The sequence below is a fragment of the Populus euphratica genome, unplaced genomic scaffold, assembly GCF_000495115.2.
Source record: "Populus euphratica unplaced genomic scaffold, PopEup_1.0 scaffold213.1, whole genome shotgun sequence".
In the NCBI taxonomy this organism is placed as follows: Eukaryota; Viridiplantae; Streptophyta; class Magnoliopsida; order Malpighiales; family Salicaceae; genus Populus; species Populus euphratica.
The window spans coordinates 607,011-624,718 of record NW_011499916.1 but is presented as its reverse complement, the minus strand read 5'-3'; the positions used below and the strand labels follow the sequence as shown (position 1 = coordinate 624,718).

Genomic DNA, 17,708 nt, shown 5'->3' with positions numbered 1-17,708 from the left:
GGCCAGTAAAATTCACTTTGTAAGATCTCTACAGTTCTCTTTTTTGATTACAAATGATCCCTAGATGCCTTAGAGTGACAATATAATTTTTTTTGGCTTTCTCACTTTATTTAAGACTTGCAATAAAAAAAATTAAAATTCACTTTTCAAATTATATATTTCTAGAGAAATCAATTTTTCTAGTCAAATTAAAGACTATGACTATGAATTATCTTTTTATTGCTTTATTCGTAAATTTCTAAACGTCATCTCAAGTATCAAACTAGATTGTTTTGAATATTGTTCTTCATATCAGCTCAAGTATCCTATTTTAAACGTCAACTTTATTTATAAATTGTTTTTCATAAATATACAACATAAAAATTATATATAGTATCGTGATGGTATATAATATTTTTTTAAAAATATTTTTAATTTAAAAATATATTAAAATAATTTTTTATTTTTAATACCAACATATTAAAATCATCAAAAATATTAATTTAATTTTTTTAAACTACATTTATTTTCAAAATATATTTAAATACAATTTCATGTAAAAACAAAACGAATAATAATTATTCAAAAAACATTTTAAAATCACAAGAAGAAATCAAGAGCCATCTCTCTCTCTCTCTCTCTCTAGCTCAATAGTCTCTTTGCATGGCTGGATATTAGCTGTCACTTATACTAAATAACAAAAATGCAAAAACTAGCAAGGGAGGATTCCAACAGTGTTGTTTTTCTTCTAACATTTATTAGTTCTTCCAAAAACCTTATAAAACCACCTTCAAAACCTCTGTTAACCTCCCTCTCTCCCTTCCTTCCATAGTTTCAGCAACTCATCAAGCAAGCCATCCACTTTCTTCAAAGTTGTCGTCTTAGGCCTCCTCTAGCTTTGCAAATCACCTTAGCTCATCACTTTGTATTTCTTGAGAATCTCTTTCTTTGGTGATGGACTTTTTGTTTTTGTGCTACTTTGTCTGAAAATAGAAAGAGGTTGCTTGCTTGCTTACTGAAAGTAAAGTTTTTTAGCTTTAATACAGACCGAAACAGACAGGTTCTATTAAAAGAGTTTTAGCTTTTACAGAGAGAGAGAGAGAGAGAGAGAGAGAGATAAATATGGCTTTCTGGGCTAGCTGTGCTGTTGACAAAAACTCCAATTAAAGTCATTCTTGTAGGCTTCTACTTGGCTTTTTGCTGAATTAAGAGTGATTTTGGAGGTGGGTTTTCAAGGGTTTCCTCTATAAGGTTTAAAGATTTCATTTTGAGCTCCTCTGGCAATGCTGTCTGTGGTTTCTTGGTGAGTTGCCTACCTTCTCCATGTTTCTCTCTTTATTTTGCTAATTTTTTTGTTTCACTTTTTTTTCTTTTCTGAGCAGAGGTATTAAATATTCCTTTTTTTTTTCTTTTTGAGCTAAGTGGTCTTAAAAGCCTGTTCCTTTCATGCACCAAACCATCTAATTATATCTCGTTCCTCTCAAGATGAAAAAATGTGCTATTTTTTCTTCTTTGGTTCATATAGATTTGTTTCTAATGTTTGTGATTCTTGAATGCACCTATGGATTTTACTAGCAGTAATTAGTTATGTTGGTATTAAATATAAGTGGATGGAATGGCAGATTATGTTTTCATTCATGCATGGTATGAATATTATGCTATCTGGTGGGTCCAGAAGAAATCTTCTACTATTAAAAATGAGTTCGTTCCCTATTACATTCACAAAATCATTATAATACAAATGTTCATTTATGTCCGTATTCCTTGCTGATTGATTTTTTTTTGGTGCAATTTTTTAATCATTTGATTAGTTTATCTGATTTGGGGTGACTAATGATGGATTCTTGCCTCTTTTTTTTTTTGAAAAGAGTGGATGATAGGGATTTTTTTAATTGATCGTGTATTTTTAATTTGTTATTTTTTTACAAATAAGCATTTGATTGCGTGTTTCGTTGATTCATGGAACTCTCGTCTGTTTACTTGTTTAATTGTGGAGATAATATTTGTTTACTATGCGGATGCATTTCTATAGATAAGCTGATGCATGTATAAATTATATCGCAAGCATCTAATTGAGGGTTAATCTCTGGCTGAAACAGTGCATGATAACAAAACATTAACAATGCGTTGAATTTTGCGATGACATTATTTACCTTGTGTAAAATATTTGGATATTTTAAGTCATCGTGAGGCTAACATTAAGCTCAATGGCAAGTCTATAATGGTTGTGTTCTATCTTGGATGGGTCTTCTAATAAAAATGGATCAGTTGGATGGTGACCATATTGTCTGTTTTTGTTGGCAGCTCTTGTGCTATCAGCATCCGTGTGGATGCTTGATCCCTGTATTCACCAGGGAAGGATCTCTTGATTTCTAGTCTTACTTCACACAAGATAAAGAAAAACTTCCTCCTGTTGCAGTCCTTGATTTTCAACCTCAAACCTGTAATTTTAGGGAGTCTCAATTGTTTCATTGTCTGTTTTTCTTTCTAAGAAAGAAATAATAGTAAGTAGATAGTTTGGAAATTCATATGGGTCATTAAATGTTTGTCTTGATTTGGAAATTTCATTTCTAGATCTTGATCAGAATTTTATATCTTCAAGAATTTAGAAGAAAGTGAAATTTCAACTATTGGGATGATATCATACATGTCCTATCTAAAACTGTTTGCTGGCTGGTTTCTTGTCTGCAAAAGGAGCGTCCTTTTCTTTTTAAACCATGCCAAATGAAAAGGGATATCTGTGCGGGAAATAAATGTGAAATGACATTGTGCTTTAATTATAAATACAATGATATTTGAGATTTTGAAGGTAATAATCTTTGGCTGAAATTTCTAATTACAATGAACATGTATGATAATTGTGATCAGTCAATTTGATTGATATGCTCTTTTGGTTTGGCAACTCAGATTATTATTATCATCCATCTCCTTGTAGATATTATGTTATTTTCCAGTGGAGCTTCTTAAGTTGCTTCAAATATCCTGATTCTGTTTCTTTATCCTTGATCATGCCAATTTCTTTGCTATTTCTATGTAGGGAGAATAAAGAATAGAAGTGCTAAAGATGATGGAAAACAAAAGAAGCCCTTGCTCGGTTGACCATGCCAGTCTCACTTCTCTTGCTACCAAAAGGCACAAAGCTGATTTTTCCATCTCCACAAAGGTTTTTCCTTAATCCTTTTTCGTACATATCTCCTGTTGTGAATACAGCTTTTTCCTCATTTTGCCTCCGTTTGGGAGTGCAGCCCAAATGGAGGTTGGTCAAAATTCTTTTTTTTTTTTCATAAAATTATTTTTTTCTATGTTTCAAATCATTTTGATGTGATGTGGTGATATCAGAAATGAATTTTTTTAAAAATTTTTTTAATACATTTCTGAGCAAAAAACATTTTAGCTACCGCCCCCTTCCTTGACATGGTTACCAAGTGTAATGGATGATGAAGACCGCCAATATTAACCAGAATTCTTCGCGCGAGAAAGCCAAATCCAAAAGTACATTGTCATTTTCTTGGATAATTTGGCATTGCCCTTCTCTACCAAGATCACTCTCCTTTCTCTGGACCCCTTCAAACTTCTGTTTTCTTACTGTTCTTGTCTGTCCTACACTCTTTGGTCCAAGTGTTCATTCTGCAGTCAGACAAGCCATTCTTTGAAGGTGCCTAGTGAACACTGGTTAGAGGTTGAAGTTATGACCCCAACTTTTCTTTAGCATCGAGACAATTGGAAATTGGAGCATGGTTACTGAAAACATGGAAGGAAGTGCTTTAGGAGAAAAGGTTGAAGCCTATATGTTGATGCTCTGAAATCGCTTAGACGATAGTGCACAGTTTACTTTTAGTTTAAGGTATTTGCAAGGCAGAGAAGTTGTGTGCCTTTGCCTTTGGTGATTTATTTAAAGGTCATGAATGGGACTTTTATTCAAAGTAGGTCAAAATCAGCCAGAAGCATGTTATCTGTCCTTGGCACTGGTTCATTTCCAGCAAACCCAGAGTCCCAGAGTTCTATACAATCCTTGTCCTTGTTACTAAATGTCAATCTTCTCCTTTAGCAACTGTATTGCTGGTCATTTTGATCTACTGTGCTCGATTTAACGTGCATATTTTCTTGTATTTGTGTTTTGGCAACAGGAACGAAAAGAGAAGCTCGGGGAACGTATTGTAGCTCTGCAGCAGCTTGTTTCACCATATGGGAAGGTAGATATGACAACTTGTTTTTGTTAATAAGAAACCAAGTCATATGAGCATTTATATTTTCACAACTGTGAGGATGGTCTCTTTATCAATAAACTGCTGTTGAAGTTTGAGTGGGGGATATATTCTATTATTTTTTCTTTCACATATACTTTATCAATTATCTTGAATATTCATCATTTTAAGACCTTTCTCTTTTAATGCAGACTGATACTGCGTCGGTCCTTATGGAGGCAATGGATTACATACGGTTCCTTCATGAACAAGTTCAGGTTCAGACTTTGGCCTTCTCTTGATTATTTTTAACTGCATTATCCTGTTAGTGTGCCTGCTCCAGAAGAACTGTATTGCAACCTGGAAATACATGCAGAGCTAGACTCTGAGATATGAAATGGAGAGTTTGTGAGGTGAAACTCTTGTTTTTAAATTGCAGGAATTTTTTTCCTATAAAATTTAACTTGCAAAATGTGACTATTGATCTCTTAAATGGGTTCTAAAAATTGCAATTTTTGTGGAAGCATCCAACTGTACGCAATGGCGTGTCAAATGCATGGATTTGTTCAGTATCTGACCTGGGAGCTATCATGGTTTGGACATGTCATCTTAAAATAGTCTCCCCAAAATTGAACTGGAATTCCTATGCTTTCCATATGATTTAGGTTATAATAGAGAACTTGTACCCTTTTGAACATTTATGTTATTACTTTGAGGTGGCTGGCACATTATCAGTCCACAATGGACTCTTGTTGTTTTGTTGCAATTAGATTGTTTTGCAATTTATTTGACTTTCTTAAGGGAAAGAACACAAAGTTAAGCTTTTGTTATGGCTGCCTCATTGTGCAAGTATGATGACTAAGACTCTGATAATGTTGCAAATACAATAGTTTTTTTTGATAATGTTGCAAATACGATGTGTAGTTTATGAGTATTGATGACAATGTGTTAACCTCATTATTATAGTTTTAGAAATGTTGGGTATATTTTTTCTAATATTGCTGCCTCCGTTCTTTTGTCTGAACATTTAGAATTTGAGACGACTGATTTGACTTTTAAGCTCACAGCTTTGCCTATTTCCTGATGGTTTCAGGTGTTGAGTGCTCCATACCTCCAAGGCACATCAACCGCGCAAATGCAGGTGAGCATGAGCTGGACCGATAGCATGACATTTCCAATCACACAATTTCTTCCTAAACAGCAATGTCCTTTGAGTGCACTTCTATGAAACACTAGTTGCATGTGGTCCACTTGAACACGCCATTGCCCTATTGAAAAGTGCTGTTACGTTTTTCACCCATTGCACTATTGAAAACCGCCTGCTTGACTGAAATTCACAGCTGGTTGATTAATTGTGCAGGAGTTCGGTCAATACAGTCTAAGAAACAAAGGTTTGTGTCTCGTACCGACCTCGTGCACTGCTGGCATTGCTCGCAGCAATGGAGCAGATATCTGGGCCCCCATCAAGAGCCCTTCTCCCAAATTCAATAAGGACGTTTCACCATTTCAATGACACAATTTACCTCAGCAGCTTGTTAAGGTTGTTTTAAGTTTCTAGACAAGGTGGCGTCAAGGGTGATCACCTTTCTGGAGGCGCAACAAAGTTTTGTCAGGCAGATGCAACTTTGTAACAGAATTTAACGTCGGAAAAATGGGTTTTCGCATGTTATATTAGTCAAGCTCTCAATGATGTAAAATGTCAAGTCACCATTCTAGTATTATCTATGTTCTTAAAAAAAATATTCTAGTTTTAAGGTGGTGATGTCAGGGCACATTATATGATATGATTAGTGTACTCTCCTGATTAGCAAAATGTAGAATTACAAAAGATGTATAATGAACCCTGATAGAGGATTAATCAATATATGGGGGGCTTTAATGGCGTCGATTTCCCCTGCCTTTTACAAGAAAGATTTATCTATGAGATTACTGTTGTGAACTCACATGTGCTGTTAACTTCCAAATTTTCATTTATATGCCCCAACTATGCTGTATAGTTGTAACTTGGTGATTTTGTAGGACAAAGAAAAAACTCTCACAGGTTGTTTATAACCTTTGGAATTGAATTTAATTCAAATGGTTAAATCAATTATTGACAAATAGGCTCACCTCCTGCAGTTGGCTTTGAATGATGAACAGGTTCTAGAGCCTCATTCTTAGCTGAGATCCTGAATTGGTATGACGGATTCCAAAATTAATCTGAATTCTCATGACAACTGAAGACTCTGCTTATGGGATGAATTTATGGATGTTCCCAGAGCAGGGTATCCACCACCCGCATCGGATGCTCTAAAAGTTTGGCAACAAGAAAAAAGACTGCACTGAAGATGTTAGCTTCCCTGAAACCAATTACAGTCCTTTACGTTACTTATGACTTTACCATACGCCATCAATTCAAGTCTATGGTAGTATCTTAAGAGGGGCTCAAAGGAAAACTAACAATGCTGATCACACTGCATATTTCTAAGTTAATTCAATCATCGTTCTTTATGAAACTATCCAAGTACTTAAGATACAGGCACATCAGCACAAAATTAAGCCACTCTTTTCAAGAGAGAGAGAAAGGCCACTCTCTTAGGATGCTGAAGTAGGCTTAACCTTCTCCCGCAGGTACTGCAGCATGTGTTCACGTTTCCAATTGTCAATTCTGCGAGTAAAATAACAGTGGAAATTCTCAGTACAGAAACCAATAGAACCTCATTATTTTTCTTGAAATGCAAAAAAGAAGATGGATTCCTAAATGAGAGCTGGTAATTGCTTTGGAGGAGCTAAACGTGGCTCAAGCACTTTCCAGGCCGAATGAATATCAAAACAAAGTTATGCAGGGATAGCTCACCTAATGGTTTCCTTATGCTGACCCTCGTCATCCAGCATCATCAACTTCGGTGGAGAATTGAAAAGATATTGGACTTTAAAGGTGGGAAATTGATCCTTCTCTTCTTCGATGAAACCAACAATTTCAGGATAGAAAACTAATTTTCTCATGCAAACCTCTAGTATTGCACCAGAGTAGGTGATCTGCAGCAATTTACAACATCTTTCAGTTCAAATAAAAACAAGAAACTAAGTGATTCTCTTGGATATTGTCTATAAATATTCATGTACAAAGTGTACATGCACACACAAAAAGTAGACACTGAACTTCTTTAGCATTTCAACGATAATTTCCTTTAAAATTGCATGTCCACTAAAAACTGGAATAGAAGACTTGGAAATCTGCTCTCTATTCATTTAAGGATACATTGACCACATTTTATCCATAGTCCATACCAATCATGGGCCTTTCCAGGTTGAATTAAGAAATGAAAGAATAGTCCAAGCATGAAATTTGGAAGAAGTGTCAGAAGGAAATTCAAATACATTTTTATCCTCGATATAATTCATACCTTACTAATGGAATCATCAGAATCCTCTGTGCAACACATCAGACAGTCAGACACCAACTCTGCACCCAAAACTTTAGCGTTAGACTACTTGTAGCTGCAAGGCAGTATTAAAGACCTTTTACATTATTATGCCCTTAAGCAAAGTGGAGTCCAATAAATAAGTACTAAACCTCAGATCTAGTCACTATATCCACCTAAAATTAAAGTCAAGTACCCATCATTGAATTCCACCAACTTAGTTACAGCCTCCAAGCAGTGTCCCTAGCAGCTAGTGTGGTGTTATGGGCAGGGGAAGAAATCGACTGTGCATGGGAAATGGTTTAAATGATGTGTTCCTGTCTTAAGGACTTTGCCTTCATCTCCTTTTGGCTCAAGCGCATCGCATTACATAAAAATCTTTCCATCAGTCCCTGATTTCTTATTAAAAAATAAGGTTGTGTTAATAATTCTCCTCGCTTGTGTCATGGCATGGGCATGCCACTGCACACAATACTGCATCCTGTCTTATCTTAGAACTCAACAAGTTCAATAACTTCAGTTCACACACTTTTATTATCAGGAAAGAAAATGGTAATGTCAACATCTTTGTTGAAGAAACAACAGAGAGGATTAGCTAGCACAACTTTTTGCTGGACAAACACCCAATACAACATATTTCCATATAAGAACCTAGTCATCCAGAACAAGATGGAATGTTTACATCCTGTGCTCAAGATGACTGATACTACATCACTCCTACATTAGTTAAACAGCCAATCCACCCACACCAAAAACAAAACCAACAAGAAGAATCATTCAACCATTGACATGTCTTCCTCACACAAATATCTATGCCTCCCCACTTAATTAGCCAAATTCTCACAGCTGCAGTTCAACAATGACTAATCCCTTATATCAACATCACAGAAAACTGAAATGGCCAACACCATCCATATAAGGCAATCTCCTCCCAACAAAAAGTGCCAGTTCTTTTTCAGTGAGCTGATTAACATGGGGATAGTCTCAAATTCTCAGCAATTTCAAGTTAAATCAAAATATCTACTTGCGGATCCAACACCATCTCAATGTTACAACACTAATTAAATAGAAACAAGTAGAAACTAACTCAAATAGCAATCAAGATCCTACCTTTAAACCTAAAAGGACCTCATAATATTCAAAACCCAGAAACCAATCAACCAAATAACCATAAACAGAACACCAAAACAACCCAAATAAAATTAACATAACCACACTAAGAACTACAATTCCGAAAAAACACAAACTTTATGAACAAAAAGGCTAAAACATAGAGAAATATCGAAAGCGCCTTTAGAACTCACCTTGGTTTTTAACATACTCAGCAAAAGTATGGCAATCAGAGCAAAGTGCAAGCCCTGAAAAACCAAGATCCTCACATTCTCTTGAACTTAATTGCTCTTTGGATTTCACAATTGGTAAGATAAAAGTAACTAACAGCAATAGTATAAAATATTTATACACATGCACGCTTAATATCTCTGTCTTCACCATGAATTTTTTGTGGAGTTTCAATATTTTTATAAGATCAAAGAATGTTCAGAGTTGATTCTTGACATGGGTAGCTAATGGTGCTTTTGTTATGGAAAATTTGAGGCGTTGACTGTCATACTAGTCGTTTCGGTAAGAGTGACGACACGACGGTCATGGTTGCGGTAATTTCTTTTTGTGAGGATAAACTGGCTTTTTTTTTCTAATATTTGAATTTCATATATAATATTTATTTTAAGGGTTAAATTTCTTTTTAAAAAAATCCATGCTAGATGGTTTTTTATAAATTTTTTAATATATTTAACAAACATATAAAGGATGTTTCTCTTTTACTGTATTAATCACCATAAATATAGAAATATTATACTATATATTGTGGTAACATAATAATAATTTTGTATTTTAAAAAGAATGTTGGTTGCCTTTATTTTAAGAGTAGTTTTATTTTTCAAAAACACCAATCGGACATTAAAGGCTTGTTAAGAGTTATTTTTGTCTTTTCAACTTTCTCAAAATAATATAATTATTTATTTGCTCTAGGCTAAAAAAAATATTGTTGGGAAACGTTATTTATGCCTTTATATTTTTTACAACATTATGAAAGGACCTTTCCACCTTCACATTTAGAAAAAAAATAAGGAAATGATTTAGGGGTAATTTTATTTTTTTATATTGATATTTTTTGAATGCTAAAATTAAAAGGGGTGTTTTGAACCTTTTGCTAATTAATTAATTAATTTTTAAATTAAAAATAATTGATGTATGAAATACATATGGAATCTCATGACAATACGTGTAGCACATCCTGTGATCAAATATGTTATTTTACTATGTCATCAGAAGCACCTCCTCATCTTCTTTTTTATGATGCAGCGTGTGGTGGTGGTTGATGGATAATTTTTTATTGGTGATTATTCTTTTTATTTCTTTTTTTTTCCCAATAAAAGTGCACACATGTCCTCTTTTTTTTTTATTTCTCAATTTTACTCCTTAGATTTTTTATTGCTGATTGTAGCCCTTGACTATTCTGGGAAAGTTTTTGATGTTTTCAACTTCATCATTGAATTACTATTTGTCATTAATTATTGTTTGTGATTTCATCCTCATTCTTTTAATTTTATGTTTTTTTTCCTGATTTTTTTTGAAAAGTTTGTTATTTCAATTTCATCCTTCAATCAAAGTTTATGTTATTTTATTTTTTTCAATTTAGTTCTTATTCTTTTAATTTCTACTTCCTTTTGTTAAAGTTTGTTTCTTTTCAATTTAACACTCTAATGTTAATTTTTTTGATGCCCTCTAATTTATTTTTTATTTTGATTCTCAGACTTTTGATTATAATTTTTTATGTTATAGATTTTTTTTCGGTTTCATCATTTGACATTTGATTTATTAGGGATTAATCTTTATGATTTTTTTTTGTCGTGCTTTCAATCTAATGACACGAGTCATGAGTTTTAAGAGTTGGTACGATTAGAGATTCTTTTTTTTCCTCATTTGCTTTAACAATTTTATAATTTTGCACTATTTGTTTTTTAAAAAAAAATGATTTTGTGGTTACTTTCAAAAAAAATATTCTATCAGTTTATCTCGATATTTTTTTAATACATTTTAAATTTTTTTTTGTATTTAACTTTTGCATGCTCTTTTTTTTTTAATAATGTTGATGAGCTTTATTTTATAAAAAAATAATTATTTTGAAATAATATTTCTGATATGTCTGGCCTTGCATAATTTTATTTTATTTTATTTACTCAATTTTATATGTGCTTGTATTTTTGTTATCTTTTATTGATTTTAATAAATAAATCTGGTTGGCACAAATGGATAAATATCTCATTTTATGTGATTAAATATCTTGCTCTATATCCATCTCTTATTTTTTTCAGTTTCTTTTTTATTTGTTGTTAATAACTTTTTTTTGTTTATTTGTATTAATGATTATCGATTTATTTCATTAGATGTTTTGATAAGCTTTTCAATTTACACTTTGAATTTGTTAGGTAAAAAAACATATCGAAATAGCTTTTCTAACCATTTTTTTTTTGAAGTTATAACTTGCAGAAGAGCACTGGTCAAATATCTAATATAAATATAATCATTTTCATAATTTCATGAGTAAAGATAATTTCACAATCTGAATGTCTATTTAAAAGTTCCATAAAGGATTTGTTTCTTCATTTCCTTTTTATGCATTCATGTAAAACATTGATTAGTTTTTAAAGCTGTCACTTAACCCTGTATTAATACTAGAAAAAGCTTGTGTTATTACCTTTTAATGATTTGGTTATTTACATACTAGTATTAAGAATCCATGTTGCTGTGGGCCATATCAAAAATTAATTACTACGTTAAGAGTGTTATTAATCTTTTATATATGTGATGAAAAGTAAAAAACATGAATTGAAAGCTTAACCCGTATGTCATATAAAAATTAATCGACTACCATATGTGTTCATAAATATAAGAAAGAATCTGTGTAACTAATTCGACCTAACAAGTGAAGAGGTGAACTAGTTATCTTATTCAAATAGTAATCTGGCTTAGAAAAACTTTTCACTTTATTATTGTTTTAGTCTCCATGTAACCTTTCAGGCTTAAATATGAAACAATGGATTGTCTAAGGGCTAAATAGTAAAAAAATAAATTTAGAAAGTAAAATGAAAAGGCGATGATATATTGTATTGACTTGAGTTAACCTGTGATATTTATTACCAGGGTAATGGACATGACTACAATAAGCTAATTCGATTGGACAATCTATCTCTTTCCTTTTCTTTCCATTATTTTTCTTCCTAGTTGGGCCTTAAATGAGTTTTAAAGGGTCTCGAGTTTGATGAGATCTGAAACTAATTGAACAATTATAAATGATTTAGGGATAGAACTTTTTAAAGTTATCATATTGTGTCGACCTTAGTTGACCTGGGTTAACCCGTAAAACTCATGACTTAAGTTTTGAAAATGACCATAATGAGATAACCTAGTAAGGTAATGTCTCTTTCTTTATTCGTTCCTTATTTTCTCTTCGGTTAAGCCTTAACACAAACTTAATTAGCCTTGGGTAAGATGGAGTTTGAGACTAAATTGAAGAGTTATCAAAGAATTAGGGACTTAGCTTTAAATTATTTTTCATATTGTTGTCATTTTAATCTCTACATTAAGGGTGTTTATAAATATGGCTGGGTTGGATTTGGGCTCATAGTTGTTTTCAACCTAATTTCTAATATTTTACAAAGTAAACCCAACCTATTCAACTTTTTTTTTTTGCATCGAGCAAGTTGGATGTATTAGTTTGGGCTAAATTTTTTATGGATATTACAAAAATCCAAAGTTTGAGCTTATATTGCTAATTTTACAAGTTGGAATTAATTAGAACAAATATTTGAACTTAATAAATCAGCCCAAAACATGTTATAAGTTGTAACAAACAATATAGACTTAATAAATCACTTGAACCAATTAACTAAAATAGAAAAATTAATTAAAAAAAAAACATATAACAACAAGTTAAGTTGTGAATAACAAAATACTTAGTCACAGCAAAATATAATAAAAACTTAAATTAAACTGTTACAACCTGATATTTTTTATGGGAGCATTACCAGTGCAAGCTATTTGAAAGCAACAAAAAGTAACAATAAAATAGCAATAACAAAACATAACACAGTCTATATGTTTAAATTTAAGTTTGTAACAATTACTTTATAATATGAACTCAAAAGTTAATTGTTTAACAATTACTCACCATTTCAATAATGACTCGTCACTTTTAAACATCCATGGCTAAACTAGCAAACTTTGAAAGAAAAGAAGTATAATATAATAGCTTAGTTAATTGTAATTTTGCAAGTTAATCTAAAATATTTATGATATAAATAAAAGCTATATAGTCTAATAATACTCTAAAACATACATGATTCTAGTTTTTTAAAATTCTCAAGATCATTTATCATTTGTAAAAGATGTATTGGTGCTAAAAAAGAGCAAATCTAAGAGCTTGAATAATTGTTGGATTAGTAAAACTTCTAAAAGAATCTAGTACATAATCTTCCGTGTTAAAGGATGATTTAGAGACAAATATAGATATAGAAATGGCGCACATCTCTTATAATTGTAAAGAGTATTGAATATTTAGAGTTGTTAGCTTTTCATCAAGTTAAAATATTGAAAGAAATATCACTTGAATCTTCTTATTTATTTTCCAAAATTTTCTGCAATTTAGATTTATTAACCTTTTTATCTTTCTCAATTAAATGCCTTTTGATTTAGAAGATTAATGCTTGACATTCATCCTCCATCTTTTTTACATTCAAATCTTGAGAAAAATTTTTTCTAATAAAAGCTTCCACCATAAATCAAATATCTAAGCTCGAATAGTAATAAAAAAAACCTTTATAGATGCACCTTTCATCTTTTTCATCAACTATTTCACCATAGCAGCAAACAGACTAATATACTTAACATAACACAAAACTTCATATATTTTTTTAACTTGCAATAAGAATCTAAAATAATTTTTATAAATAAAATATAATTTATATCCTCAAACTTTTCCAGTATGAAACTAGTACCGTATTGGTTATCATTCTACTTATCAATAAATCTTCACTTTTGAATAACTTATAAATTTATATTTGTGTATAATGACTAGTTCATGAAAAAGGAATTGCATATAACATGTAAAGACTTGAAAAATTTCAAAGTTACCCTATAAAATGATTTAAAGAACTTTATAAGAATTATTGTATTTTCTCTATTTAGTTTACTAGGTGGCCCTATATGTTTCTTCTTACCATTTGAACTTACCTATAAAAAGAATATTCATTACCTAGGATCATCATCCTCTAATTTATTAAACACTTTCTTTAATTTTGTTGTTGTATCTAAAATCAAATAAATGGCATTCCAACGAGTTATGATATTTTTTTAAAAAAACTCAATCTCACTTTTAAACTTTAATTTCTCTATACATACCAACACTTCAAATTTTAATAATTGACTTGTCTATTTTTTTAACCTATCACTTATAACAAGATTGACATTGTGAACATAATACTTTAAATGAATAAATTCTTTATCAAGAATCGTGAACATACAATCCGTGGTCATTCTTTTACAATAAGTAATAATATTGTCATTAAAACCTACATTACCTCATATTATTGTCAAAATTCTATCAATTCCCTATTTGGTGAAACAACTCTCTAATGTTTTTCCAATGATCTCATCCTTATGATTAGAAACTTGAAATGAGTTTAAAAATCCTTTTATTTAAGTTTTGATCGCTATATACCTAATTAGTGGTGACATATATGTAATTGATGTTTTGGATAAAAGTCTAACTATCACTTGTAAGGCACACACTTTTATTCTTAATGACTTGTTTTTTTTATAATTGTTTTTCTTTATAACATAAAGGTTCAAACAATCCATTGTGATAGTGATCTACAAGGGGATATAAAGTCTAAGTTGCTTTACAAAATTTCTTAAATCTCAAACGTTTATGATCCTAAAAGGAAACTCATCATAAATAATCATCTTACCAAATACCTTTCTAAAAGATTTTTGACTAAAAGTAATAGCCTTAATAGTACTCTCAGTTCCATCTTTAACCCTATTAAAAGTTCAAGCCAATGTAATTTGTTTATTTTTCATCAAACCTAAAACTATCATGAAGTTGTTTACAAAAATTGTTTAAATATATCTAAAAATTACTGGTGTCATGAGTCTTTAAAACATATGCATAATCTTGTTGACAATACTTGCATATAGTTGTGCTCAATAAGGAGTTAGAACCATCTATTATATCAAAGTGATGTAAAATTTTAGATATAATTCTAAAAGTCACATCCATTTTCTTGTTGTCTTTATTGCAAATAGCATTTGTAAGAGTGCTTGAAAAATATTTGGTCTTTACAAGAGCACAACATCATTTGTTAAAGGAGGAACATTATTAATTGTTGAAGGAACCCTTGATGGTTCAACATTGATATCTTGAATAAAAAGTCTTATATTATTTATTTAAAATAATAAAATTTAATTAATTTTAGTTTAATGATTATACAAACAAAACCAACATATGATTTTTCACAAATCACAAAGTAACATATAACTAAATAAAACAAACCAATGTAATGATATTTCATATTATTCAATAGCTAATAGCCAATATTGATGGAATGTTGACAAGGCATAGCCACGAAAGGCAATATGTCTCTTTCTTTTGTCATTCCTTATTTTCTTCTGGGTTGGCCGTTAACTCGACCTTAATCAACCTCAGTTAAGATAGAATTTGGGATTAAATTAAAGAGTTATCAAAGGGTTAGGAACCTAGGTTCAAACTTTCTCACACCGCTATTGTTTTAATCTGTGCATAATGTTTTCAAGTTTAAATGCACGACAATAGATTGTCTCATTAATATCTAAAATATAGTATAAGTTCAAATGTAATAAAAGAATTTAGAAAAAAAATATCTTGACAAGTAACACGTGCTAACTTATAAGTAAATTGGAGCATTAAAATGGGCATGTGCAATCTCTTTCATGCTTCAATGGTGGTTTTTTTTTTTATGCCACTTGAATTATCTCATTGATGTTTTCACCCAGAATATTGCATGTCGATGTTGAAGTCTAACTATGGCTTCAACAACATTTTTTTTTCCTCCTTATTTCTCCCTCTCTTCCATTAATTTTCATGCAAAACAAAAGAAAAAAAACACAATCGTTGTCCACAATATTTTGTATGTGTGTGCACATTATGGATTTCTTTAAGAAAAAACCATTAATGTTAGATTGTACTTCATCGTAGGTCTAATCAATTTGTTTTTTTAATTAAAAAAGGGGTAGGTGCTACTATATTGTTCTCTAGTAGAAAAAAAATATTAAACAATGTAGTGATTAACTTGATGTAATTCATCCAACTTGATTAGTTTAAAGACAACTTAGAAGATAAAAACAACAATAATAAAAATAAACGCTTGTAAAATCAAGCACCAATAAAATTGTTGAATTTTTATTTGAAATTATGATAATTTCATAGAAAGCAAAAAAAATCATTAAAATCAATTTAAAATAAATTAAATATTAAAAAATAAAATTTAAAAAAAAGTTAAAGTACCTGAAAAAAGCCTGGACATGCAAGCTTATGTGGCGCAACTCATATAGGCATTAAAAAAAAGCCATGTGTGCTTGGGCTTTTATAATTGTTTTTTTTTCAGAGAGTGGATGCCATATTATCCTCTCTTTTTTTTAAGTGAGGCATTGCCTGTTGTGTCTAAAATTTTATAACCCTTTAGTTGTTGAAAAATCAAGACCGAGTGTTTTAAAAAAAAACTTATTTTTAATTTTTTTTTATTAAAAAACACTATAGATCTAAATAAACCAATATATACATTCAAATCATAGTTACTAAACCTGGCCCAGGAACTCGGTCAAGAGGTCGGGCCCCGGGTTTCATGGGTTAATTCTGGTTAACCTAGAAAATTAAAAAAAATTAAAGTTTTAATATTTTATATAAAAAATTTTTAAAAAATCTATGTAAATATAGACTATACATATTATAAATAATAAAGTTTAAAAGAATATTTTAATTTTTTTTTCACATTGAAAAAAAGATAACTTTTTTCTTGGAAACATAAAGTATATATACTAATAAGTTTCAAATCTCATATTAAAAAAAAAACTAGGTCGGGTCATTGCACCATGTCTTTTAACAAACCCAAACCAATCCAGCTCTCGAGTCGATCTACTTGACTAGTCAAGGTTTAATAACTATGATTCAAATAACATAATAATATCTAAAAATAAAATATCAAGGCTTAAAAACTACATGTAATAGTCAAATCTATCCTATTAAACAATTTAAAGATGAAAGACTACAAAAGTAAAACTTATTAATACCAAAATTATCTATTTTGATTATTAAAATTAATATTAGTCGGATATTTTCTCTCGTTATCAGTAGAATCCGGTAATTTTTTTTCTTTCATCTTAAACAAAAGATCAAAAAAATAAAAGAATTAAAATTTTAGATGAAAATTGATTTTTTAAAAAAAAACTAAAGAGACAAAAAATAGGTGGTGTTAATTAAACAAACAAAAGCAACTTTCTAAGTCAATTTCAAAACAACCATCTAATTTATTCATGTTTTTTTCACTTTGATTCCCTTTCTTTTAATTTCTCTCTTGGTTAACAAATAAGAAATAATTAGTCTTCATTGGCCACACAAAAATCAAATCACCCAAAATAAAAATTTATGACCGAAATAAATAGTGAAAAAATCAACCATATTTTAACAAGTAAAATCACCAAACCTCTTTATTTTATTTTATTTTGTTAATTGGGGTTTCTAAGACACTAATCATGCCTTTGGCTAGCTAGCACAATAACGAATCTTATCAATATTTAACGCATATCATAATTGTATTATTTAATTGAGAAAAGCACAAGGCATATGGCAACAAGTTCCAATTACTTTGCATCATGTGTAACCACTACACTTCATAACATCACGATAATATACATCGAAATTTATTTACTACACACACACACACACACACACATTGAAAGAGCCTCGAAAAACAGGAATGGAAGAAGACCAAGGATTTGAAAAACGATTTTGATGGAGGAAGGTGGAAGGCAAACACTGGAGATT

General features: G+C 30.7%; 2 protein-coding genes across 2 annotated transcripts; one reads left to right on the top strand and one right to left on the bottom strand.

The window, feature by feature from the left end:
• Positions 1 to 672: 672 nt before the first annotated feature.
• Positions 673 to 6,082, top strand: LOC105134617 (basic helix-loop-helix (bHLH) DNA-binding superfamily protein). The gene is made up of 6 exons (XM_011039089.1): positions 673 to 1,282; positions 3,017 to 3,142; positions 4,107 to 4,172; positions 4,376 to 4,441; positions 5,257 to 5,304; positions 5,524 to 6,082. Exons 2-6 carry the CDS (start codon positions 3,044 to 3,046, stop codon positions 5,674 to 5,676), a joined length of 432 nt encoding a protein of 143 aa, XP_011037391.1. The 5' UTR covers positions 673 to 1,282; positions 3,017 to 3,043; the 3' UTR covers positions 5,677 to 6,082.
• Positions 6,083 to 6,480: 398 nt separating this feature from the next.
• On the bottom strand, positions 6,481 to 9,188 carry LOC105134616 (15 kDa selenoprotein-like). The gene is made up of 4 exons (XM_011039088.1): positions 8,872 to 9,188; positions 7,550 to 7,608; positions 7,000 to 7,181; positions 6,481 to 6,810 (listed from the first exon to the last, which is right to left on the bottom strand). The coding sequence occupies exons 1-4, from the start codon at positions 9,059 to 9,061 to the stop codon at positions 6,738 to 6,740; spliced, it is 504 nt and encodes a 167-aa protein (XP_011037390.1). The 5' UTR covers positions 9,062 to 9,188; the 3' UTR covers positions 6,481 to 6,737.
• Between the last annotated feature and the right edge of the window lie 8,520 nt (positions 9,189 to 17,708).